The sequence below is a fragment of the Opisthorchis viverrini genome, assembly GCF_000715545.1.
Source record: "Opisthorchis viverrini unplaced genomic scaffold opera_v5_56, whole genome shotgun sequence".
Taxonomy (NCBI): Eukaryota; Metazoa; Platyhelminthes; class Trematoda; order Opisthorchiida; family Opisthorchiidae; genus Opisthorchis; species Opisthorchis viverrini.
This window is the reverse complement of record NW_008751713.1, coordinates 977,719-1,001,469: the sequence shown is the minus strand read 5'-3', so window position 1 is coordinate 1,001,469 and position 23,751 is coordinate 977,719. Positions and strand designations below refer to the sequence as shown.

At 43.9% G+C, this 23,751-nt stretch overlaps 2 protein-coding genes across 2 annotated transcripts in view; one reads left to right on the top strand and one right to left on the bottom strand.

Moving 5' to 3' along the window:
• The window catches only part of T265_03806 (hypothetical protein), a gene marked incomplete at both ends in the record, with an annotated part of 16,975 nt that extends 2,714 nt beyond the window's left edge, over positions 1–14,261 (bottom strand). Inside the window, 2 exons of the mRNA XM_009168377.1 lie at positions 6,785–7,016; positions 14,228–14,261. Coding sequence (XP_009166641.1) covers positions 6,785–7,016; positions 14,228–14,261 — 266 coding nt within the window. The remainder of the gene's footprint in view (positions 1–6,784; positions 7,017–14,227) is intronic.
• The window catches only part of T265_13336 (hypothetical protein), a gene marked incomplete at both ends in the record, with an annotated part of 59,000 nt that extends 35,535 nt beyond the window's left edge, over positions 1–23,465 (top strand). Inside the window, 6 exons of the mRNA XM_009168410.1 lie at positions 5,105–5,168; positions 6,735–6,942; positions 14,297–14,418; positions 18,253–18,542; positions 21,679–21,808; positions 23,145–23,465. Coding sequence (XP_009166674.1) covers positions 5,105–5,168; positions 6,735–6,942; positions 14,297–14,418; positions 18,253–18,542; positions 21,679–21,808; positions 23,145–23,465 — 1,135 coding nt within the window. The remainder of the gene's footprint in view (positions 1–5,104; positions 5,169–6,734; positions 6,943–14,296; positions 14,419–18,252; positions 18,543–21,678; positions 21,809–23,144) is intronic.
• Positions 23,466–23,751: the final 286 nt, after the last annotated feature.

Below are 23,751 nucleotides of genomic sequence, written 5' to 3'. Positions count from 1 at the left end.
ATCCGGATTGGGAAGGCCAGAGCAGCTTTTGCGAACCTACGTCACCTGTGGCGTAGGCGTGACATCAGTTTCTCTGTCAAGGGTCGAGTTTACAATGCTGCGGTGCGCTCCATATTACTATATGGATCAGAAGCCTGGCCGCTGCGCGCCGAGGACGTCAAAAGACTTTCAGTGTTTGACCATCGATGTCTTCGGAGCATTGCCCGAATCTGGTGGGAACACCGGATCAGCAATTCTGAAGTATGTCGAATGGTATTCGGGAGAAACAAGTCGCCGTCGATAAATGAACTGATCACATTGCATAGGTTGCGCTGGCTTGGCCACGTGTTGCGTATGCCAGTCGACCGACTTCCTCGAAGGGCTCTTTTTGCACAACCACGTGAAGAGTGGGAGAGAGCCAGAGGCGGTCCAACAATGACTTGGCAGCGAAGTATGAAGGCAATTGTCAGCAAACTCAGCTGCGCTGGTCACTGCCGTCTTTCTGGATGGGGACCCCGAGACGGGCCACATCAATGGCTAGAGACATTGTCAGATATGGCCCAGTCCCTCAATCAATGGCGTTCGTGCATCCAAGCTATTGCCTTCAATGCACAGCTCCGTTTCCAACCCCTCCACTTGACATCCCACTGACAGTGCTGGATTTATACACCAATTTGTCAGCTCCCGCCTGCAATGCGCAGCTACCTCCCTCTTCCCCCAAATCATCGGTGAACGAAACTGCGGCAGCTACGACCACTGTACGACGAGTACGCGGTTATTACAGCTGACAATGATGATGATGATGGTGATGGGCGTCCGGCCCAGAAGGGCACTATAGTTGATCCCCTGGAGGTAACTTAAGGATCCACATGGATCCTCTTTACGAACTTGCTGTGTCCGGAAGAACCAGTTCAAAACTTCTTAGGGAGTGCACGATTTCGTTCTTCGAAGAGTGGTTTTACTCTTTGTGAAAGAATATTATTCTCACCTCACTGCAGTTTTGAACGTTGTGAGTTATGCGACCCACCATGATTACCAAACTTCTGGTAGCCTATCAAACTCACCCGATGTTCCTTTACATTGGTGTCAGATTAAAAGCAGATTTAAACCATTATAATTACTCTGCGGATGTCGACCTTTACCGCGCACTGAGAGAAATAACATCAGGTTCAAGTTTTCCTCTCCCAGTACAACGTTTAGGTGATTCAACATGTGGCAGTTTCTTATCGTAGCATTTTCATTTGGCAGTTATTAGTTTAAATGAATGATGTTTCGGATGCTTGTGGATGGAGGACACAAATAAATAACCCATCAAGTCCAATTAGATTTCGGTGAACTCTTAGTTTGCCATTGTGTGGCAGCAGTCCACATAGGATGCTGTTTTTGGGGGTCGTTAAAGACTGCCACAAATCACGGCATTGGAACTGTAGCCTGTCTGGTCGCATGGCAGTAGCAGGCGTCAGAGTAGCGCTTTTAGGGAACCTATGTATGATTTTGTGGACTATTGTCAGTATTTTAGCCCTCGTGTTATACGTCATTGTTTGTGTTCAGCTAAATGCAATAGCGAATATTCTGGTAGACCGTCTGTAAAAAACGAGATGTAAGTAAACAACAGTCATGAATGTCTTGAACTGAAGCTGTCCAGCTCATCACGTAGCCAGAAGGTCTTTTTGAAACAACAATCGTAGCCTTTGGATCTTTGGAGCGATCCGCGCCATATTAGTGTGTGGCACAAACGCAGTAAGTGAACGTCGAATAGCAACTGAAGATACTTGTGGATGCCATGATTAGTACAAAGGCGGCTAACAAACTTTGTCTTTTGTGATTGTTCATTTTGGCTATTACATCACAAATCTATATTAAAGTAGATGTGGATCACGTGCATTATTGCTTGCATTCATCGGTATAAATATAAAGGGCGAGTGAATTGGCACACAAGTTGGTGGGTCAGAGTGTTAAATGGGTGACGTCACAGTCAAAATGATGGATTAGGAGGACAACTTCAAAGGCTGCACCAGTTTCTTTTGAGCTCTGGGTTACATAGTCGAAATCCGATAGCCTCTGCAATCAACAGCGGTCTGAATCTTACTCTCTGTGAGTGTCTCAGGGGCACTCTGTGTGTGAAGTGGAAAGCACGTTCCTTGCATGCGCCATGACCGATTGCGGCCAAATGTACCACAATTGCGCTTATGCAAGGCCTCTTCCAACTGCCACACAGGGAAACTTGATTGTCCTTAGGTAAGCGGTCGGACCAAAGCCTCTTCCTATGACCAACATGTATAGCTCGACAGCAGCACACGAATGATCGTGCACAGAATCTAGTGGCAGAGTTTGGTGGTTGGTTTTTCACATGCATCTTGAAATGAAACTCAAGCACAGGCCAACCCCCATGTCCTTCATGTAAACACGACACTTAAGCATGCTAGTAACAAATTTCGCAGTTGAATGGTCCTTGAATGGAACATCACAATAGATACTTTTCTCTTGACAATGTGCTGTTGAGCTCCCTGTTTTGTAGGCCCCATAGTCGTAAGCTCTAAAAATTTTAGTTCTTCAATAAAGTCAGGAGGACATATCTTTGTTGATCTCTCGGCCAAGCATCCGACTAGATTTCATCTCTGTGGTAACGTTACGTTGCCATCAAACTGAGTATATCTGTCCCCTGTCTCTGTAAATGTTTCACTGTATCGTTTCATCAATCTTCTTCAGCATAGCAACGCCAAGGAAATTTAGCCGGGTACTATGCTCAAATTCAAGATTAAACTCGATATTGGGGTGAACTGAGTTGAATTTCTTCAAGGCAACTGATATCGTCATCTGAAAGCATAAGCATATTTCCTATGTAGTGACCACATCGTGCGAATTGCCCGATGAATTTGCTGTTGATTTTCGAGTTTGCTTACGAAATGGATTTACCCAAGCTAAACCTAAAGAATACTCTACAGCAATTCTATCTTTTTCAGATATATGTCATTATTGAACTTGAACTGAACGTTGCAGAAAAGAAGTAGTGGTAATTCCTCCAAATATGTGATAGAGATGCTAATATATTTGTTACTGTCCTCCATCAAGCTACAAATTAGTTCTGTTGCTACGGTGCGCTGTCGCCAAGAAAACAAGGGCGAACTTCTGATGATTAACAACAGTTAGATCCTTAAGCTTGATAGCGACCTGATATGTATGGTGGCTGGTTGTAGCAGGCCGGTAAACCATTTGACCTGGGCACGTTTCAATAACAGGCTTCAGTAGTAGCGAAGGTTTATGTGCCTGTATAGTCAATTTAAAGTTTTGTCAATCGGCCGAATTCACCAAAAAATATCAGGATCCATGCTCCCGTGTCTGCTTCAGGTATTATAGTATTTCAGACGCCGCATTTTCTTTTACTTTTGTGTTGTCCCTCTCGGCTGATTGTTGTTCTTTTTCTGAATAGTCGGTTTTATCTATCAATATATATTTCCCTCCCCTATATCTGGCTTAAAATGCAAAAATGGCTCATTCCCCCTGCAAACATTTCAAAACGTCGAAATGCTCTTCCCTTGAAATTTGTTTGAATCTTGACGTATAACGGATGACGCGAGTCAATCTACGCTTAGTTTTGAAGATGAAGCTAGTTCAGATGGTTCGTCTTTCAGACTTTCAGACCGGAATACAATTTCAGCCTGATAGTTATAGCGATTGATGCACTGGACCTGAGTTTCTCTCGTTAGTGCTCATCGGCGGTGTCCGGAGTTCAAACACCGGAAAGGCCAAGGATATGCACAGCCGATGAGCTCTGGTGAGAGCAGACCTTGAGCCGGTGCTTGCTACGTTTGGTGTGGGCTCACCAGAATAATTACGGTAGGTCAGGTATAGGACTTTTCGAGCGAGATTGATTTGTCCTTTTCTAACAAAGGGAAACTGTGCACATAGCTTTCTGGACTGACGGAGAATTTCGTGTTCGTTGTCATTGGTTTGAACTGATTTTCCGCTTTCAAGTTTTCTCTCTTGCTTGCAGTAAGTCTGTTTTCATTCAATCCTTGATGCTCGGACACGATGAGCATTCCTAACACAGCTACACATCTGGCCTGTTTGGGTTCCCGTTTACACTTCCTGATGCCCTCTACATTTGTATCCGTGAATTTATCTAATCATGTATTTCATGCATATCTGGGTTCACACAAATTTGCGATGGCCTAGATGAACGAACGGTGAATCGCTTGCTGATAAACACTTTTCAAACATTTACGATTTCTTGGAATTTGTAAGAACCTGGTAGAATGTTTTCGAAATGAAGGTATATTACATGACATTTGTCCTGCGAAACTATTGTTTTGTCCTTGAATAATTCATGTTGGGAGCATTCGTAGTCAAGGGATTTCGGCATTTTTCTTCCGTCTTTGCAGTCTTCAAGATCGAATATTCGAGTACAATCTTGTCATCGCATCGTACGATGTCATAAGGAATGATATCCAGTTTTTCCAGTAAGTTAGGGTGCTTGTTTCTATCATCCATCCCTGTCCAACAGTGTAATATTTTTCCCATTCCGTTTCACGTATAGTTTTTCTGTTTATCCGCAATATGAAGTATTCGGTCGAATGAACAATTTGGGTGAATAGTTAGTCCCACCTATTTCAGATTCAAGTTAGCTCCAGTGTCGTGGACAAAACAGCACCATTCTTGAATGTCTGTGCCTTGGGAGTTTCAAATGCCTTGACATTATGCCGTCACTTGCAAAATTAGCTGCGGCTAACGAAGATGCCGCTTCATGTTTCATTTAGTATGGTTTTTGAGGTATCATGATGAATTGTCTCGGCATAATGCTACTTATAAGATTGCTGAAAACCCCTTCACCGGAGTGGGCCGTCAGACAGCTATCAACAAACTGATGAATAGTGGGTTATTTTGAAGACAGTGCATTAGGGTCATTTATGCTACCACTGAAGCGCTTTTCAATTTTATTGGTGGTTTGGACTGTCTTAATTCCTGTTTAATCTAGTAAAGTAAAAAGTTGTTTACGCATCTGAAACCAGTCTTATGTTAATTATAATCATTTATTGCCGAGTGTGACTCTGATCTATTACCATTAAGTTGCGAACACGAATTTTCGCCGTCCTGATACAACTTCATATCTCTGCGTTCGCCTCAGGTCAATATTTTGGAACTATGTCGTTCTGGACGAAGGCCATATCATCAAAAGTAGCAAATCCAAAGTAAGTCTCGGTTTTGGTCGCACACTCTTGTTGTTTCCTATTAACCTATGGCTCCTCTACTGGGATTTCGAAAAGTATGTAAACTCGGTCGTATCAGAGGAAGGATAAACAGTAACTCCTTATTGATAACATTCATATGAAACATGAAGTCCTCATTGGATAAGCTGATAGTGGAACTATTTTACGACTGTAATCCAACGGATACATCTATAATGATCTTTGATATGGTTCTTTGGCCGCACTGGTCTGCAGCGTATTTCTGAATGCTGCTTTTATCCTCCAAGCGCCCCATGCATAGCTTTTCCGGTAAATTGTTGATTCATTTACATTGCTAATAATTGCCTACTAGTCCGTTTTTCCAGGGCTTTTTACAACCATGGTTGTCGAAAGATCAAGTCCCCACACATTGTGCCTCCGGTTTACCGGCTTTCTTTACTCACAACCGCCAGTCTACTAATTTCTGTCCATCGAAGTTGATCTGTTATCAGCTAGTTCCAAAGGAGATGGAAACTGATCGCCAGTCTATAACCCTAAGTTAGCGTAACTGCGCAGGCATGCGGAAATATATTTTCGGATGCCCAAAAACACGTTTGTTTACAACATCACGTCGTGATTAGGGAGATGACGTGTGAGGAGTAGATTGACAATGTGATATGACACGGGTTGTATACGGCATGCAGTGTAAACACAAAATCCATTCCCTCTAAAAAAAATCGCAAAAGTCCAAATCCCATTAGCTTGCTACTTGAAGCGAAGACTGATTTTTAATGAAGAAAGCCAACACATAACTATGCCGTAACTAATCTGGACTTATGAAAATTAAGCTCATGTACTTACCACTTGTTTAATGTTTTCTATGGGGATGCTAAACTCACTGACCGGTCGCTAAATTCCCGGACGCCTTCGCAACTTACTAGGAGTAGCAGTCCTCAGGGGAGGACAAAATGGTCAGTGAATTTAGTAGGTGAACATTGAATTCGGGATATAGGAGGAAAGATGAAATTTATATCTCACACTTGTAATCTTGGACGATATCCTCCATAGTTCTGGATTTAATGGGCACGAATATGGAATCAGTCATAGGATACTGAGTCCGACAGATGAATACTTGCCTATGCTTTCTGATTGGCGCTGAGAAGAGATCCGGGACTACAAGGCAAACTCACTCATCACAGATATATACCGTGGGCTCCAAAAACGTAGGCTTTAAAGAGATTGAAGTCTTTACGGAAAGGCTTGTTTGCACCTCTTTCGGGGAAGGCTTTCGCCGATATACCTTCCTCTGGAATACTAGAGCACTAGAACACAAATAAGATGCTGCAAACTCCAAAGACAGGCGGATCAGGTGAGCAGTTGCATTAACTGAAGTTTGCTGAGGCAGGCAATAGTGTGGTTGGAAGCGCAAGGAAGTAAGCTACAGAACAGCTACAATGTAGTTTTGGTGCATGATTTTAGTGGACTCAACAGTCACAGGGGCTGGCGAGGCTCATGAAAAGATGATTATTTCCTTCACGGTCACATCACCTCATTTTCTATACTAAATTTCGCTTGTTTGTTTTATTTTAGGTGACGCGTGCTCTGAAGAAGTTGCGGGCTCAACATCGCTTGATACTCACTGGAACTCCCATCCAGAACCGTGTATGTGAGCTGTGGTCCTTGTTTGACTTCCTGATGCCTGATTTTCTTGGGAGTGAATCCAGTTTTTCTTCTCGATTCGCCCGACCAGTTGCAGCAAGTCGAGATCCGAAGGCGTCGAAAGCTGACCAGCGAGCAGGTTTGTACTGTTCTTTTTGCTGTTTCCCTTGAAATGCAGCACTCCCAAGCTTTCAACAAATACCACTTTTCTGACTACGAAAAGGGGGCTGCATTTAAGGAACGCATACTCCTTAAGATTCATCCATTTATTTGTCAACTGATTAGGCTCATAAGTAGTGAGTTTTTTAAAGTTTCATATGCACTGTAATCATATGTATTAGGTTAATGTACTTTATCTGACTATTTCTCATTTCCTAACGGCGTTTACCAGACAACAGGAGTGTGTTGTTGCGTGGTTGCAAAAGATGGCAGCTGCATACAGACAATATGAGACGTCTTCAGGTTGTTTTTTACCACCGATCCTTCAGAAGGGTTGCCCCTGGGTGGCGTCAACGAATCCGTAACGCGGTAATTAGAAAACGGGTGTTCGGTTTTGAAGCCGTTACTTCAGTTGCGAAAAACATACCGCACCATCAAGTGTTGTGGTTCGGGCATGTGGTACACGTCCCGAAACACCGTATCCCGTGACGAGTATTAATTATCTGTGCTCCCTTCAGAGTGGACAGCGTTTGACTTGGCAAAATAATGCGTAAGAGATTACGAAGTGTATGAGTGTTGTTGGTGGGATGGGGTTCCTCCTGCGCTTTGCTGGAGACATTGCAAAAAAATGGCGGCTTTTCGATGCGACTGGCGTTCGTGCTGTCAGATTTTCCAAAATTTCGGAGATGCAGGTACCTCAGGATGAATGCGATAGGTCAGCAATGGGTACTCTCCCCCATCCGCTCTTTTCTCTTTACTCTAAGGCCGTAAATATAACTAGATAAATTTTGTGGGTATACAGTAGTGAAGCATCAGTGTCGACGGTGATTTGCTGTCTCTGGTCATCATGATGGTTCCTAAGCGCATTATTACATCTAATGCTCAAGTAAAGAAAAGATTTATGCACTCGAAGGGTGATTCCTGGTAAACAGCTGAATACTAAGGCGAAGTTGGAGCAACCTGACCGAAACCAGAAATTACGAAGTGAACATTGGGGAAATGCAATTTTATCCAAAAATGTCACGGAACCGGAGCCGTAGCGTCTTAAGAAATTACCATTACCGAGACATCGCAGCATGCAGTTAGATCCAGTAGTGGGTAGACATAAGTTTGATCTGCGAACGAGTGTTGAAACGGTTGGGTCATCGGATAAAAGTCACAGTAGCGGTCAAAGCACATTCTAACTGTCAAGTTATTGAGCTTGTCTGTTTCACCATACCTGAAAATTACCATCAGTGACCGAAAGAAGTGATAGTAGTCCTTTGAGGAGATCAAGAAACATAGCACTGGCACAGCAAATCCAGTTTCGAAATCAGATATGTTGACAAACCCCAAGATAAGAGTGAAAGAGAGCCGTTGACATTGAGATTCCGTGAACATAAAATGTAGTTGGTCAGCCTTCGGTGTAAATGACCAAACATCCTACTATAAGGCAACTATAATGAGATGTGGATGTTCCCCAAAGCTTTACGAGTACCTGGATATTGATATCCGTGTCGTTCCCGAAGGATATCACGCAGAATTTCAGACCCACTGAGGCCTTTGCAATTAACCAACGTCTCGGTATTGCGTTGATAGTAATAGTAGAGTTCACGTGTCACTCATCTGTTTGGCAGTGAAAACCACATTAGCCATTTGGGACACGAACAAGGGACACATCGTGAGTGATCTTGATTCCCGTTTTGTCTCATCCGAGGAATACTGTCATCGAAGTCAACAGTCGTAGTCACATTGTGACACCGAATGTACCAGCATCAGACAACACTGGCATCGAACGTTTTTGATGGCTGATGCGGGTCCATCGGCCCTAATCGATTTTCGACATTATCAAGAGCGCTATGCTTAGGTATTGGTCGTATGCTTATTGCTACTCGGTCGAACAGGTGCATACGCCAACCAGAAACCAGATACCCAATGAAACGCATCGCTCCAGTTTAGGCCGTTGAGGTTGCGTTTTCATAATCTCCATCTTGTGGAACGTAAGCGGTCTGGCCTTTTACTTTAACCTGAATATTTGGCCAAGCGCTTGTTTATTTGATTGAGTGTCATTAGGTGTCCACTCACTTGAGAGCCAAGCGAACGCAGCTAATTGTCAGTGGGTATTTGCAACAGGAACAGCATAAGCTAAAAGCTTAGAGCGCCAATTTCCTTAGAGCTACGGCCAACTACTACTGACACGCCCAGCAGCCTGTTTGCTCACAAATATGGCGTAGTGCAATATCCAACTTCACTGAATCGCGTGATAAGTAAAAAAGAAGTGAACAGGTGATGTTGACCAAACATACGAGCTGATCGTGGGCATGATAGAGGCAGTAAAGGATTAAATAATGGTTCTTGGAGGCGATTAGGTGATGGGTGAAGTGCGCTTCATAACTCACACATTTGTTCGAGCAAAACGAGACTACCGAGTAGTTTGTAGTGGATCGGTACTGAAGACCAACAGACCGTACGAGATTATTATCAGGTCTCGATGATGTGAATTTCTGTCCTATGATAGAGCTGTGTTTGTCCTTCAAGTACGTCACTCTGCCCCAGTTTTTCCAGTACGATTGTTAAAACAACAACAAGCAAAGTCTCAGTTAAAGTGAAACGTGAATTTCCATAGCAAAGCAGGAATAATCAACGCTATAATGAGTCAGCTAAGAGCTTATTCGTTATTGAATCGCTCGAGTGTCAGTGTCAAGTTTCCTTCGAGTTACATCAATACTTTCAGTCAGCATGGTGAACAAGAACGCTCCCAGTGTAAACTATTACCCTACTGGCGTGAGCGGTTTATCTGACGGAAACATCCCCCAAATGGCTGCAGTCTCAATCACGCCATCATTCAAAACCGGAATCTGGAGTTTTTCATGAAAAATTCGTGTCGCGCTCCAAATTGAGATGTCCGAAGCGGGTGAACACTTGCAAGAGTTAAAAAGCATAAGCATGGCCCCCGTTCTGCACTTGTTCATCCGTTACACCGTCTATAGTGTGACGCGAAAGTGTTGAGAAGTGAATCTATGGACGACAACATTTCTTTTATTGAAGAATACTTCAATAATAACATGCGCCTCCTTAAGAGGAACGGCAAACGCTGTCTACCAGCCAAAAGACTCACGATGTTTCAAAGTCATAACCCACAGGGTCCCTGTGGGTCTTCCTAGACCATAGAAATTCACGTAGGACTTTTGAAGTTCTTGTTTGTATAAGAATCCTTTCTGCGGCTCAGCGGAATTCTACTTGAAAATTGTTTTACGGAATCGTGACAATCGAAATCTAGTAGAGGCTGTGTGTGAAACAATGGGGCTTGTGCCATATAACTAAATGATCATAGTTTATCACTGCATCAACTTGTACACTTTCTTCCTTATCCAATGTTTTCTCCCGTCTCTGGAATTAATTTGTGTACCATTTCGTTATTTGCTGCGCTCTGTTATGTAGAAAAGTGGCAAAAAAACCCCGTATGTCAGTGAGACACACTAGGCAGCACCACGTCATTTGCTGCCATTTTCGTAACGACTACTCAGCTCTACCCGTGGTTTTCGACATGTGAATCGAAAAGGGGAAATGCGAAAGGACGGTATTTCTTTCTTTCGGCTCGCACGTCCTCACTCTAATGTTTGGATTCTTCTGCCCGTTCTTCTCGCACCTTTTTATGGATATTTCATAGATTTACGCCAGTATGCTGTTTCCTGGGGACTCCACTGTAGTCGCTAGTCGCCATCAGCAGTATACGAAACATAATTCTCTGCAACATCAATACTACCATCACTTTCTTGGATGCTCATTCTTTGCCCTTTAGTGCCATTGTCCTCGAGACATAGTCCCGATAAGAGATTAGGTAGAGCTGTTTCGTGGTCGTAATGTGTTCGTGATGTCAGTACAATTTGCAAAATGCATTACACTCTGAACTGCCAAGCTCCACTACTCACTTGCGTTGCTCATTATACACTCATCATCATCCATTCTGTTTGTTCGAAACTTTGGTGCAGGACATTTAGCACTCGAGAAGCTTCACCGACTTGTCCTTCCATTCATGCTCAGGCGCTTGAAGGAAGACGTTATGGCAGACCTGCCACCTAAAATTATCCAGGATTTCGCTTGTGAAATGACATCAGTTCAGGTGAGTGTGTTTTGTTCCTCACTAATATTTTTATATGGAGCCGATTATTTATTGCGTCTGCTTGCAGTGGTATAGTTAGTTACCTCAGCGGAGCCTCCATCTCCATACGTTCGTATACTGTTTGCTGACAGAAATCCGTCCACCCAAAATATGTCTAGATGCTCCAGTCACCCAAAGAATCCCAAGGATAGGCCCTTCTATCTACTTAAATGCTGCATCGCCTGTGGCGTATGAGGACAGATGGATTCAAAAAATTATTCGAGTTGGACATGCTTTTACGATTGTCTGCGTTCTGACTCATTGCATGGATTTAGACTGTAGTGCCGTTCTCGGGGCTTTATAGCCGGTTTTTTGTTGGACTAAGCTCGTGTTTCACTGGAGTATATTTCAACCAAAATGCCTATTACCCTATTGATTTATACCTTGGCTCTTATAGCTGTCGATACATGGTTTTTGGATGTTGTATTAAATAGCTAATCGATCCATTGTTCTGTCAGTCGGACAGCTAGACTGCTTTCGAAGGGAAGCAGCGTTACGATCAATGATTATCTGTCTGTGATAACAAAATGCAAATAAGCGCAACTCGAATCACAACTGCTTTGCCCAGCATTCCGGCAAGTGTTGCCGTATCCGTAGACCAGGTCACACGATTCCCAAGTAGGTCACATGGAAAACAACACTCACTCTCAGACCATTGAATTGAAGACTATAACCAAAGTCCTGGATTTCAACTACACATAACTTTATATTTTTTGTGGGGTTGACGATTTGAAATACATAATCAAATCTTGATTTTTGGGGCTCATTAGCCGCACAATACTCTTAAGTGAAAAAGGTTCATGAGTGGAGTAAAACTTTTCGCGCCGAAACGTTGCATTTTGTTGCGTATGTGCTCAAACCAAAACCCATCCTTATCTTCGTCCACATGTTTGCAGTTCACCAAATTTCATTGTCCACTGAAGCAATCATACCTCTGGTGGAATAATCCCGCAGCATCGCTGAGAGCCCTGGATGCCTAAATGGGGCTCAAAAGTTTGGACTGGTGCTCTGAACTCAATTGCCTGATTGCTTTGGTCCATCAGGGACACGTAATAGCTTTCGAACAGTCAATTCCATTGTGCCAATACTGAGCGTCATAAACAAACCCATTTTTTAAAAAGGGGCGCGTATTGAGTGTGGTAACTACAGGATGATCGGTCTTAACGATACTTCTCGTGTCACTTATGCTTCATCGCCTTATGGTGGCTCGTGAAACACTGACCTGAGAGCAGCAAGTAGGATTCCGGCCTGGTAGAGGTTGGGTTGCTCAGATCTCCACACTTTGTCAGGTGCTGCAACAGCGCCATCATACGACCCACAGTTTTGGCAGTCCTGGATTTCACAGGCGCATTCGACTCGGTTTACCGGTTTGTTGTTCTTGACACACTCCCATCAAAGAATGTCCCGGAAGTTTGCAAACATAATACGTTGTTAGTATTCTCAGACTTTCGGACGTGTGTGAGTAAAGAAGTGAACAGGTGATGTTGTCCAAACATACGAGCTGATCGTGGGAATGATAGAGGCAGTAAGGGATTAAATAATGGTTCTTGGAGGCGATTAGGTGATGGGTGAAGTGCGCTTCATAACTCACACATTTGTTCGAGCAAAACGAGACTACCGAGTAGTTTGTAGTGGATCGGTACTGAAGACCAACAGACCGTACGAGATTATTATCAGGTCTCGATGATGTGAATTTCTGTCCTATGATAGAGCTGTGTTTGTCCTTCAAGTACGTCACTCTGCCCCAGTTTTTCCAGTACGATTGTTAAAACAACAACAAGCAAAGTCTCAGTTAAAGTGAAACGTGAATTTCCATAGCAAAGCAGGAATAATCAACGCTATAATGAGTCAGCTAAGAGCTTATTCGTTATTGAATCGCTCGAGTGTCAGTGTCAAGTTTCCTTCGAGTTACATCAATACTTTCAGTCAGCATGGTGAACAAGAACGCTCCCAGTGTAAACTATTACCCTACTGGCGTGAGCGGTTTATCTGACGGAAACATCCCCCAAATGGCTGCAGTCTCAATCACGCCATCATTCAAAACCGGAATCTGGAGTTTTTCATGAAAAATTCGTGTCGCGCTCCAAATTGAGATGTCCGAAGCGGGTGAACACTTGCAAGAGTTAAAAAGCATAAGCATGGCCCCCGTTCTGCACTTGTTCATCCGTTACACCGTCTATAGTGTGACGCGAAAGTGTTGAGAAGTGAATCTATGGACGACAACATTTCTTTTATTGAAGAATACTTCAATAATAACATGCGCCTCCTTAAGAGGAACGGCAAACGCTGTCTACCAGCCAAAAGACTCACGATGTTTCAAAGTCATAACCCACAGGGTCCCTGTGGGTCTTCCTAGACCATAGAAATTCACGTAGGACTTTTGAAGTTCTTGTTTGTATAAGAATCCTTTCTGCGGCTCAGCGGAATTCTACTTGAAAATTGTTTTACGGAATCGTGACAATCGAAATCTAGTAGAGGCTGTGTGTGAAACAATGGGGCTTGTGCCATATAACTAAATGATCATAGTTTATCACTGCATCAACTTGTACACTTTCTTCCTTATCCAATGTTTTCTCCCGTCTCTGGAATTAATTTGTGTACCATTTCGTTATTTGCTGCGCTCTGTTATGTAGAAAAGTGGCAAAAAAACCCCGTATGTCAGTGAGACACACTAGGCAGCACCACGTCATTTGCTGCCATTTTCGTAACGACTACTCAGCTCTACCCGTGGTTTTCGACATGTGAATCGAAAAGGGGAAATGCGAAAGGACGGTATTTCTTTCTTTCGGCTCGCACGTCCTCACTCTAATGTTTGGATTCTTCTGCCCGTTCTTCTCGCACCTTTTTATGGATATTTCATAGATTTACGCCAGTATGCTGTTTCCTGGGGACTCCACTGTAGTCGCTAGTCGCCATCAGCAGTATACGAAACATAATTCTCTGCAACATCAATACTACCATCACTTTCTTGGATGCTCATTCTTTGCCCTTTAGTGCCATTGTCCTCGAGACATAGTCCCGATAAGAGATTAGGTAGAGCTGTTTCGTGGTCGTAATGTGTTCGTGATGTCAGTACAATTTGCAAAATGCATTACACTCTGAACTGCCAAGCTCCACTACTCACTTGCGTTGCTCATTATACACTCATCATCATCCATTCTGTTTGTTCGAAACTTTGGTGCAGGACATTTAGCACTCGAGAAGCTTCACCGACTTGTCCTTCCATTCATGCTCAGGCGCTTGAAGGAAGACGTTATGGCAGACCTGCCACCTAAAATTATCCAGGATTTCGCTTGTGAAATGACATCAGTTCAGGTGAGTGTGTTTTGTTCCTCACTAATATTTTTATATGGAGCCGATTATTTATTGCGTCTGCTTGCAGTGGTATAGTTAGTTACCTCAGCGGAGCCTCCATCTCCATACGTTCGTATACTGTTTGCTGACAGAAATCCGTCCACCCAAAATATGTCTAGATGCTCCAGTCACCCAAAGAATCCCAAGGATAGGCCCTTCTATCTACTTAAATGCTGCATCGCCTGTGGCGTATGAGGACAGATGGATTCAAAAAATTATTCGAGTTGGACATGCTTTTACGATTGTCTGCGTTCTGACTCATTGCATGGATTTAGACTGTAGTGCCGTTCTCGGGGCTTTATAGCCGGTTTTTTGTTGGACTAAGCTCGTGTTTCACTGGAGTATATTTCAACCAAAATGCCTATTACCCTATTGATTTATACCTTGGCTCTTATAGCTGTCGATACATGGTTTTTGGATGTTGTATTAAATAGCTAATCGATCCATTGTTCTGTCAGTCGGACAGCTAGACTGCTTTCGAAGGGAAGCAGCGTTACGATCAATGATTATCTGTCTGTGATAACAAAATGCAAATAAGCGCAACTCGAATCACAACTGCTTTGCCCAGCATTCCGGCAAGTGTTGCCGTATCCGTAGACCAGGTCACACGATTCCCAAGTAGGTCACATGGAAAACAACACTCACTCTCAGACCATTGAATTGAAGACTATAACCAAAGTCCTGGATTTCAACTACACATAACTTTATATTTTTTGTGGGGTTGACGATTTGAAATACATAATCAAATCTTGATTTTTGGGGCTCATTAGCCGCACAATACTCTTAAGTGAAAAAGGTTCATGAGTGGAGTAAAACTTTTCGCGCCGAAACGTTGCATTTTGTTGCGTATGTGCTCAAACCAAAACCCATCCTTATCTTCGTCCACATGTTTGCAGTTCACCAAATTTCATTGTCCACTGAAGCAATCATACCTCTGGTGGAATAATCCCGCAGCATCGCTGAGAGCCCTGGATGCCTAAATGGGGCTCAAAAGTTTGGACTGGTGCTCTGAACTCAATTGCCTGATTGCTTTGGTCCATCAGGGACACGTAATAGCTTTCGAACAGTCAATTTGTGTGTGCCAATACTGAGCGTCATAAACAAACCCATTTTTTAAAAAGGGGCGCGTATTGAGTGTGGTAACTACAGGATGATCGTAACGATACTGTCCATCAGGGACACGTAATAGCTTTCGAACAGTCAATTCCATTGTGCCAATACTGAGCGTCATAAACAAACCCATTTTTTAAAAAGGGGCGCGTATTGAGTGTGGTAACTACAGGATGATCGGTCTTAACGATACTTCTCGTGTCACTTATGCTTCATCGCCTTATGGTGGCTCGTGAAACACTGACCTGAGAGCAGCAAGTAGGATTCCGGCCTGGTAGAGGTTGGGTTGCTCAGATCTCCACACTTTGTCAGGTGCTGCAACAGCGCCATCATACGACCCACAGTTTTGGCAGTCCTGGATTTCACAGGCGCATTCGACTCGGTTTACCGGTTTGTTGTTCTTGACACACTCCCATCAAAGAATGTCCCGGAAGTTTGAAACATAATAACGTTGTTAGTATTCTCAGACTTTCGGACGTGTGTGAGTAAACGGAGACCTCTTCAAAAGCTTCCGTATTCAAAGCGGTGTCCGTCAGGGATGCCCACTCTTTCCATTTCTATTTGATTTTGTGATCGATGAAATAATGAGACGAGCGCTGAAAGGTCTCCAAAGCCCCGGTGTTCAAGTCGGCTGTGTGTTCTTCGAAGAGAAGAAGGTGCGGGATTTTCTGGTTTGACTGACCAAAGTCATCCTGTTTGGCATGCACATTGCACCCACAAAGTGGAAGGTCATGCTTCTGGACATATAGTCACTGACCACTCTACTTATAATCCAGGGAGAGGTACTTGAAGTTGTGTTGGCCCTTAGTGTAAATTGTAGATGAAGTCAATGGACGAATCCGCAAGGCCAGAGTCGTGTTTGCTTATCTGGGACACCTACGCCGTCAAAGCGGCAAATTCCTGAATCTCGAGGGATGTCTGTATCAGGCTACAATGCGGGTTGTTTTATTGTATGGCTGTGAGACTTGGTCTGTTCGAGCAACAGACCTGAGACGTCTTCGATTGTTCGACAATCTTTGTCTCAGGATTGGGTTGGTGTGGAAGAATGCGCAGCGATACAATTAGGAAGCGAGTTTTCGGTTGTGCAGCGAAGACCTCCATTAAAGAATGTGTCCAGCATCAGAGCTGCGTTGGTTAGGCCATGTATTGTGATTACCGAACCATATCTTGCCGGAGATTTCTGTTTTTCAGTGCCCAGTTCAGAGTGGCGGAAGCGGAGAGATTGCCAATCCTTGATCTGGCAGAGGGGTATGGAGGAGATTACGAAACTTCTGGGTGCAGTCGGTTCTACCCGCCTTTTAGGATGGGGACCACATGATGCCTATTGGGCCTGGTTGGAGACGCTGCAAGATATGGCTGCTAATTGACGTCAATCGCATTCGTGTTGTCAGTTTCTATCCAGATTGCCTGATTGGGTGTCTGGAGGTGTAGGCACCTCGAAGTGGTTGTGTTATGCTGGCACCTAGTCCTTCCTCTACCCGCTTTCATTCATTTATTCACACTAAGTCCTTCAAATAAATCATGGTTGTACGGCAGCGAAGCATCGCTGTTGAACACTGATGTCGTGTTGTCGCTGACGATGAAATTCAATTATCTAACTATGATCGGAAAAGAACTACACAGAGCTACAATTGAAGTGTCATACACCCAGGAACAACTTGGGAATTTTATTGTTAGACAAGTGCTATCTTAGACCTATCCAAACTGTTGATATAATCTACCTCCGCTCCATTTCACGACCCGTCATTACCAACAAACGTGGCGTTTCAAGTTGCCTCAGATGTCCGCTCTATTGCGTGACTGTTCCCGGGATGAAAATCTGGCTGAACATTGGAGCGATATTGAGTATTTTGACAGTGTAAACTGGTTCAAAAAGGTTCACCTGTATGTGGAGCCAAACGACACGAAGGATGATCGTTTATTGTCAGCTAGTGAGAATATGGTGGTTTTTTCTTCATTCTATAGACCATGCTGTGATGCACGCCTCATTCACTTGGTTCACCGTTGTACCAAATAACCTCAATTGGTCAATGATGAACAGCAGGCTAGCAGCCAACGGGTTAACATTTCCGGATTATTCCCATACCTAAGTTCCTCGGTTTACTGGTACATGATCATTTTTTTCGGATGACTTCACTCGTGCTAATATTGTTGCAGCAACCAGCTTGTCAGCCGTGGGGTTTTAACTCAACTATCCGATCCACTTGGACAAGTTTAAGGGGGTATGACAAAAAGTGTGGAGAAGTGCCAGATATCCAGCGGGTGCTAAATTGAACAAATATTTTCCCCCTTGTCTCTTCCGCTGAGTTAACTAGCCCCACCTAGCGATATTCTTCTCAAAGCAACTGATCCTTTACCTCCCTATTCTCTGCTTTCGTGGCTCATTTGATCCGTGCTTGTCCAGTTCTACAGCTACACAAGCCACTATGTGTATGCCCGACTCAGCAGCATAGCTGCGGAAAAGGGCAGCCATGTACTACGGAGTACTAATTCGACACAGTCTTAAATCCAGCTAAGTGAAATGCACTCAGTTAAGCACAAAATTTTCCACCTTCCACCCGTTCGGTAACATACCTAGCTTGTGATATTATGGTAATTAAGCATCATTTCAATAATTCGGAACCATTTTCAAAGCTCCCAAGATAATTTCGCCTCATACTGTCGTTGCGCCTCTATTACCCTTAGTGGCAATTGTATGAGGCGTTCACCAAATCAACCGAAGGACAACGGCTTATACGCTCCGTCGGTAATGTAATCCAGTCTGAAACCGACCGCCCGGCAACCGTTACGACTGGCGATTCGAGATATGGCTTCCAAGCACTACGCTATCTGCAGGCCATCTGCAATCATCCCTGCTTAGCCCTAAAACGTGGACACCCTGCTTTGTCGGAGGTGGAACGCACCATCCAGATCGAATTCGGCTCGAACATAGCATTGAATTCAGTCCAATTAAGTGGGAAGTTGCTTGGGCTGTGGTGAGTTTCGCCAATTTTGTCCTTTCTTGTAATTCGTCTGCGGCTCAGTTCCGCCTATCAGTTAACGCAGTGCGATCCCGCCAGCGGTTCTTACTCACCCATGTTTTATTCCTCCTACACATAACTTTTACCGCTACTTTTCTCAGTCGTTTACTGACGGACTGTGGCTTTGGCACCCCAAATTTCACAACGAACTGGCAGTCTTCCTCGGTTTCACAACATTCCACCATGCAGTCAGAGTTAGATGACGACAGGACTCTACTCAGTCAACACAGGGCACTTGTCTTCTTCCAAACTCGGGAAATGCTGCAATTAACAGAGGATATGTTGAGGTGTGTTCTAGTTTCCCTATAGGTAACTCTCTTTTCGCCCATTTTATTTCCTCGTGTATACGTCGATTTGCAGCGTTAAGTTCCACCCGGTTCTATTTGTAGTTTTGTGTCCTTTGGGAATCCCAAAACCGACATCAATTTCACGAGTTGCTTTCTCACGAATGCATGCTGGGGCTGCACATCGATGTCCCGAGCGCCCTTGCAGTAGATTTGCGCTGACATCATCTGAGCGGGTTTTCTGAAGTGCCTGTTTTTGTTACTTATCTACCACAACAAACCCTTGAAATCTGTTGATATTGATCCACAGCAATCAAATACCGGTGTTATGCGTGGCCTCTGTTCGCAGAGCTGGTGACCGCTACTGTCTGAGGTCACCATATCAGGACATGGTCTTCTAGGTACTGACAGGTCAGCGACTGACGAGATATCATGCGCAATGCTACCTAGTGTATATCTAACCTCTATGATGATCTGCTCAGGACTATCACTGTTTGAATTTTCTTGTAGCTTGCTTGAGCATATATCAGCTGGTCCTGATCCTCTTGCTGGATTAGAACAGACGAATTCACGTTGAATGAGCTCCCGAAAACGATGCGAGTGTGAGCGGCTTGCTCGGCGTTGTCCATTCGGTTGTTTATTGACTTCTGGGCCAAAGGGCACAGGGAGATGAAGACAATGGATAAATGCACGCATTCTGGTCGCAGCACAGGAATGACGACGCTAATGTCATCTTGATCAATCTTACGTGTTTTATCTCTATTTTACACACACTGTTCCAAAAAATATCATGCAGATTTGCTAAATTTTTGATCTGCTAGGGACGCAAGTACGCAATCCCCCTGGACAAATCATGTTTTCCCACCGTGCTTATGAGTGTTATCCGTCTCCACACATTTCGTTTGCCATGGTTCACTGCATGCTTTTGCCACGGCACTCATGGACGTATGGAACTTGTACGACTTATGTTCAGATATCGGTGAGAGCTCTCGGAACCTCGGTGCTGCTGAGTTTACGGCTTATGCACACTTCCCTCACCAGCTAAAGGCCGTACGCGAACGCGATTAGTAGGTGCAATATTCAGTTGCTTTTTATTTTAATGAACCTTGTTGTATTCTGGTTCGTCTGCATGAAATCCAATGACAATGGGTTGAGTGTATCAGTTGGGTTGTCAGCAAGGTTTTCTAGAGCCTGTTATGAGTGCTTGATTTACCACCCTCACTATTTAATTTACCTTTACTTCATTCGAATCATTATTATCACCCCGTTGCCTTCACACAGAATGCATTTCCCCTGGATTACATCAACTCGGTTGGATGGTCAGGTGCCCGTTTCCGAACGTCAAAATAGGGTCATGCGGTATGCTTTACCACAATTTTGTCTGAGTTTGGCTTATCATATTTATCGGTTAGGCATCCTGTTACCCACTTTATCTAGTTTTTCTCCGTCTAAAGATGCCCCTGTTTTATGAAGTGTCCCCGTAACGAATCGTGCGCCTCGGAAACCTGCTTCATCGGTCGCGAAGCCTATAAAGGCCACCGACTCGACCGAATAACATCGTCCGAATTTTACTGCGGACGTTTGGTGAGAATGCTGATTAAACAATATCACACGCACAAAAGACTTTGGCATGTGCTATTAGTTTACCTTGGCAATAGAATAATGGACCTGGCTGTTCCTGCGCACCGTTTTTATTTATTCCCTTTTATGCTGTTAACCGATTGCTTTTGGAACGCAGTTGGCAGATTAAAACCGGAGTGCTGACTTTCCACGAACTTTATCTCTTTACCGCAATTGTTACGCAAGTTTGTCTATATTTCTATTCAGGTGACACATATCCTTGTACTTTTCGTTTAGCAGTTTAGTCATTCTATTGTTTCTCAAAACAATCGTTGAAGTAGGAATCATACTTGACAATAGCCTAGAACAACAGGCTTTCGCCTTGCGTTTCTATAACGCGAAGCCTTGATCATTTCGGTGAGAGGCAAACAAGCACATGGATAAACCATCCCGATGTAGTGTCTTAGGTTCAATAAATGAATGAGATCTTCAACCACACACCAACGGCTAACCCTCAGACCTTGCCTTACTCTCGACGAATGAATCTTAGTCCGTTTCCGTTTACATAAGGATGCGACTAAAATCAAAGTTACGTGAATTCGAAATTAGGTTGTTTTGTTTCCATCCGGAAAGCAATCTATGGATCTTCAGTGTTTCTTATGCGGCTGTTGGAGGATTTCGTCAGCACGGTGGACGCACACAAAAATTATTGGTTCAATGCATCTTCCAAGTAAGGGTTTCTTGCAGATAGTGATCGGTCCATGCAAAATTGGGAATCACCAAAGCTTTTTCCCTCGAGTTGTTTCCTGGATGAGAATTTCTTATACCGAGCACTGTAACCCCTGGTACACTTGTTGGATCACTATGTTTTGACCCAGTATGGTCGTTTTTCGCTCACAGCAGTAAACGCAATGTTGATTTTTTTCACTTACTGTTTGTAGCAATCACTCCCTGGTGTCGCGTTATGTATCCAATGCTCGTCGATTTGATTTCGACTTTCTGTGCTCTTTAACCGTTCCGCTAGGTCGGGCTTTGTTACTTAAGAGCGCACTGACATTTTAAATCTATTATTGTTTCAGCGGTGCTTTGACTTCTGTGGCCCACGTAAACAGCTAAGTAACAGAGACCAGCAAAGCAATTTTTCCGAGGCATGTTGTTGGTCAATTTGCTTCCGTTCGTTATATCAGTTTCCTTCACTGAAAGATGATCAAGAAATTCTCTCTGTGTTCTCTTATTCGTGCTGTCAGTTTCAACCAAGATCCATCCATCGATATTATGCTGCTTACCACAGCCGTCGGTGGTCTCGGTCTGAATCTCACGGGTGCTGATACAGTCATTTTTGTCGAACACGACTGGAATCCAAGTAAAGATTTACAGGTAAGCTCTTGTAGGAAACTCCGTCTTTCGTTCGTCATCCCTGTCCATATACCCTAAATGGGAAAACCTGACCTCTTTACACAATCCAAATCCATGGAGTCTAACTACTCTGCAGGAAAGAAAGAAAGAAAGCGTTCAGCTGTAGCACCCTTCCGGTGCCTAGCTGCCATGCCACCCGAAGGAAGCACGAGGGCTGGGATACTGTCAGGTTGCCCAAGCCTAGACAGGGGAAGTCGATTGGCGGGGGTCGGATTCGAACCACGGACCTTCCGGTCAGTAAATTTGCGCTCTAACCACTTGGGCCATCTCTGCAGGAGGTACCGCGCCTAATCGATTCATAAAAATGGAACTCCAAGAAAATACTGCGCCCTTGAACACAAGGGAAACTCCGAGCAGAGCGCCTTCAAAATGAGGAAAATCTATACACGATCTTTTGGGCAACAAATTCAATAGTTATTTTTCTACAGTATTTTCTTTGGGGTTTTCGGCAATAAGGTTTTTCTAATCATTCTCCACTTTATTCGCTTGTTGGTTGTGGCGCCGGACTATCTCTCCAGGCCAACAGAGCTTGTAGTTTGCCTTTCTCTGATTATTGAGGTTATTAACTTTATTCACACAATTACACTATCCAAGAGGTTATAGAAATCGAAGTAATTAAATTTAAGTTAATTAATGGAGTTACTTAAATTATTGAAGTCGTAGTACGCTACTCATAAGACTGCTGAAAACTGTTCGACAGCTCACGACCGTTTTCGCCCTTCTTGGGGCTCATCATGTAGGCGCAGCCCCCGAGTTTCTCTCAAGCTTAAATTCTACTGGGACCCAAATCGGATGGATTTCGACAAATTTACTCACTTGCATAGCAGCTTAGTTTTGACAGGAGACTCACCTCGAACCAAGTGAATCTGCCGTTCATCATGTTCTTGAGTAACTGGATATGCTGCATCAGGCCGCCTCGTCCTTCGGTTTGTACGATATTCGAGGTATCGCGGTATATTGCATGGACATAATACACTACTCATAAGGCTGCTGAAAACTCATCGACAGCTCGCGACCGGTTACGCCCCTCTTGGGGCTCATCAGATAGGCGCGGGTTTCCGTCAACGTTATGTTCGGCATGATAAACGAGAGATTCAGTTGGATTCCAGGTGAGCTTCCCGTTATAACGAAATTGACACACAAGCGAGTGTATTTGTCGAAATCTGTCGCCAATGGTACGCTCTTCGTAAAATCGATAGTCAAAAATGCTTGCACTTTGATAGTTCCCATCGTTTAGTTTTTAGTTCACGCCCAGTGTACAGCTGAGCTCATCTTTTACTCTTCTGTATTTACTCAGGCCATGGATCGGGCGCATCGGATCGGACAGAAACGTACCGTCTCCGTTTATCGCCTAATCACACAGGACAGCATTGAGGAGCAAATAATGAACCTGCAGGCTTTCAAATTGCACCTGGCTAACACGGTAGTCACCACGGAGAATCGGAGTCTTACCGGTATGGACACGGAACATCTGTTTGATCGCTTTGCGGATACCCCACACTCCAGGACCGATAACAGTGTTGGTGCCAATACCGAGTCACTTGACAGTGTGGAACGTTGTTACGAATTGGAGTACAATTTAGATGCATTTGTTTCTCGATTGAAGAATTTGGATTAGTTCCAATTTTCTATGTTGTTTGTGTTGCTTCAGTACATTATTTTCATTTACGCAGCAGGCTAACGAAACTGCGGTGTTATAGTATTTTGCTCCAGCAATCCCACTCTCATTGTATACTATGTCATTTAACACGATCCAAAATGAGATGCAATAATCCAGTTCTCATTCTACTTTATGGCTAAATTTAGGCACAGTCCCGATGGGGTTTTATCTGCTGTAATTTAGCGTCCATGACTGCGGTATTCGTGATGTCACTCCTGTCCGAATGGCACGCATACGAGCCTTT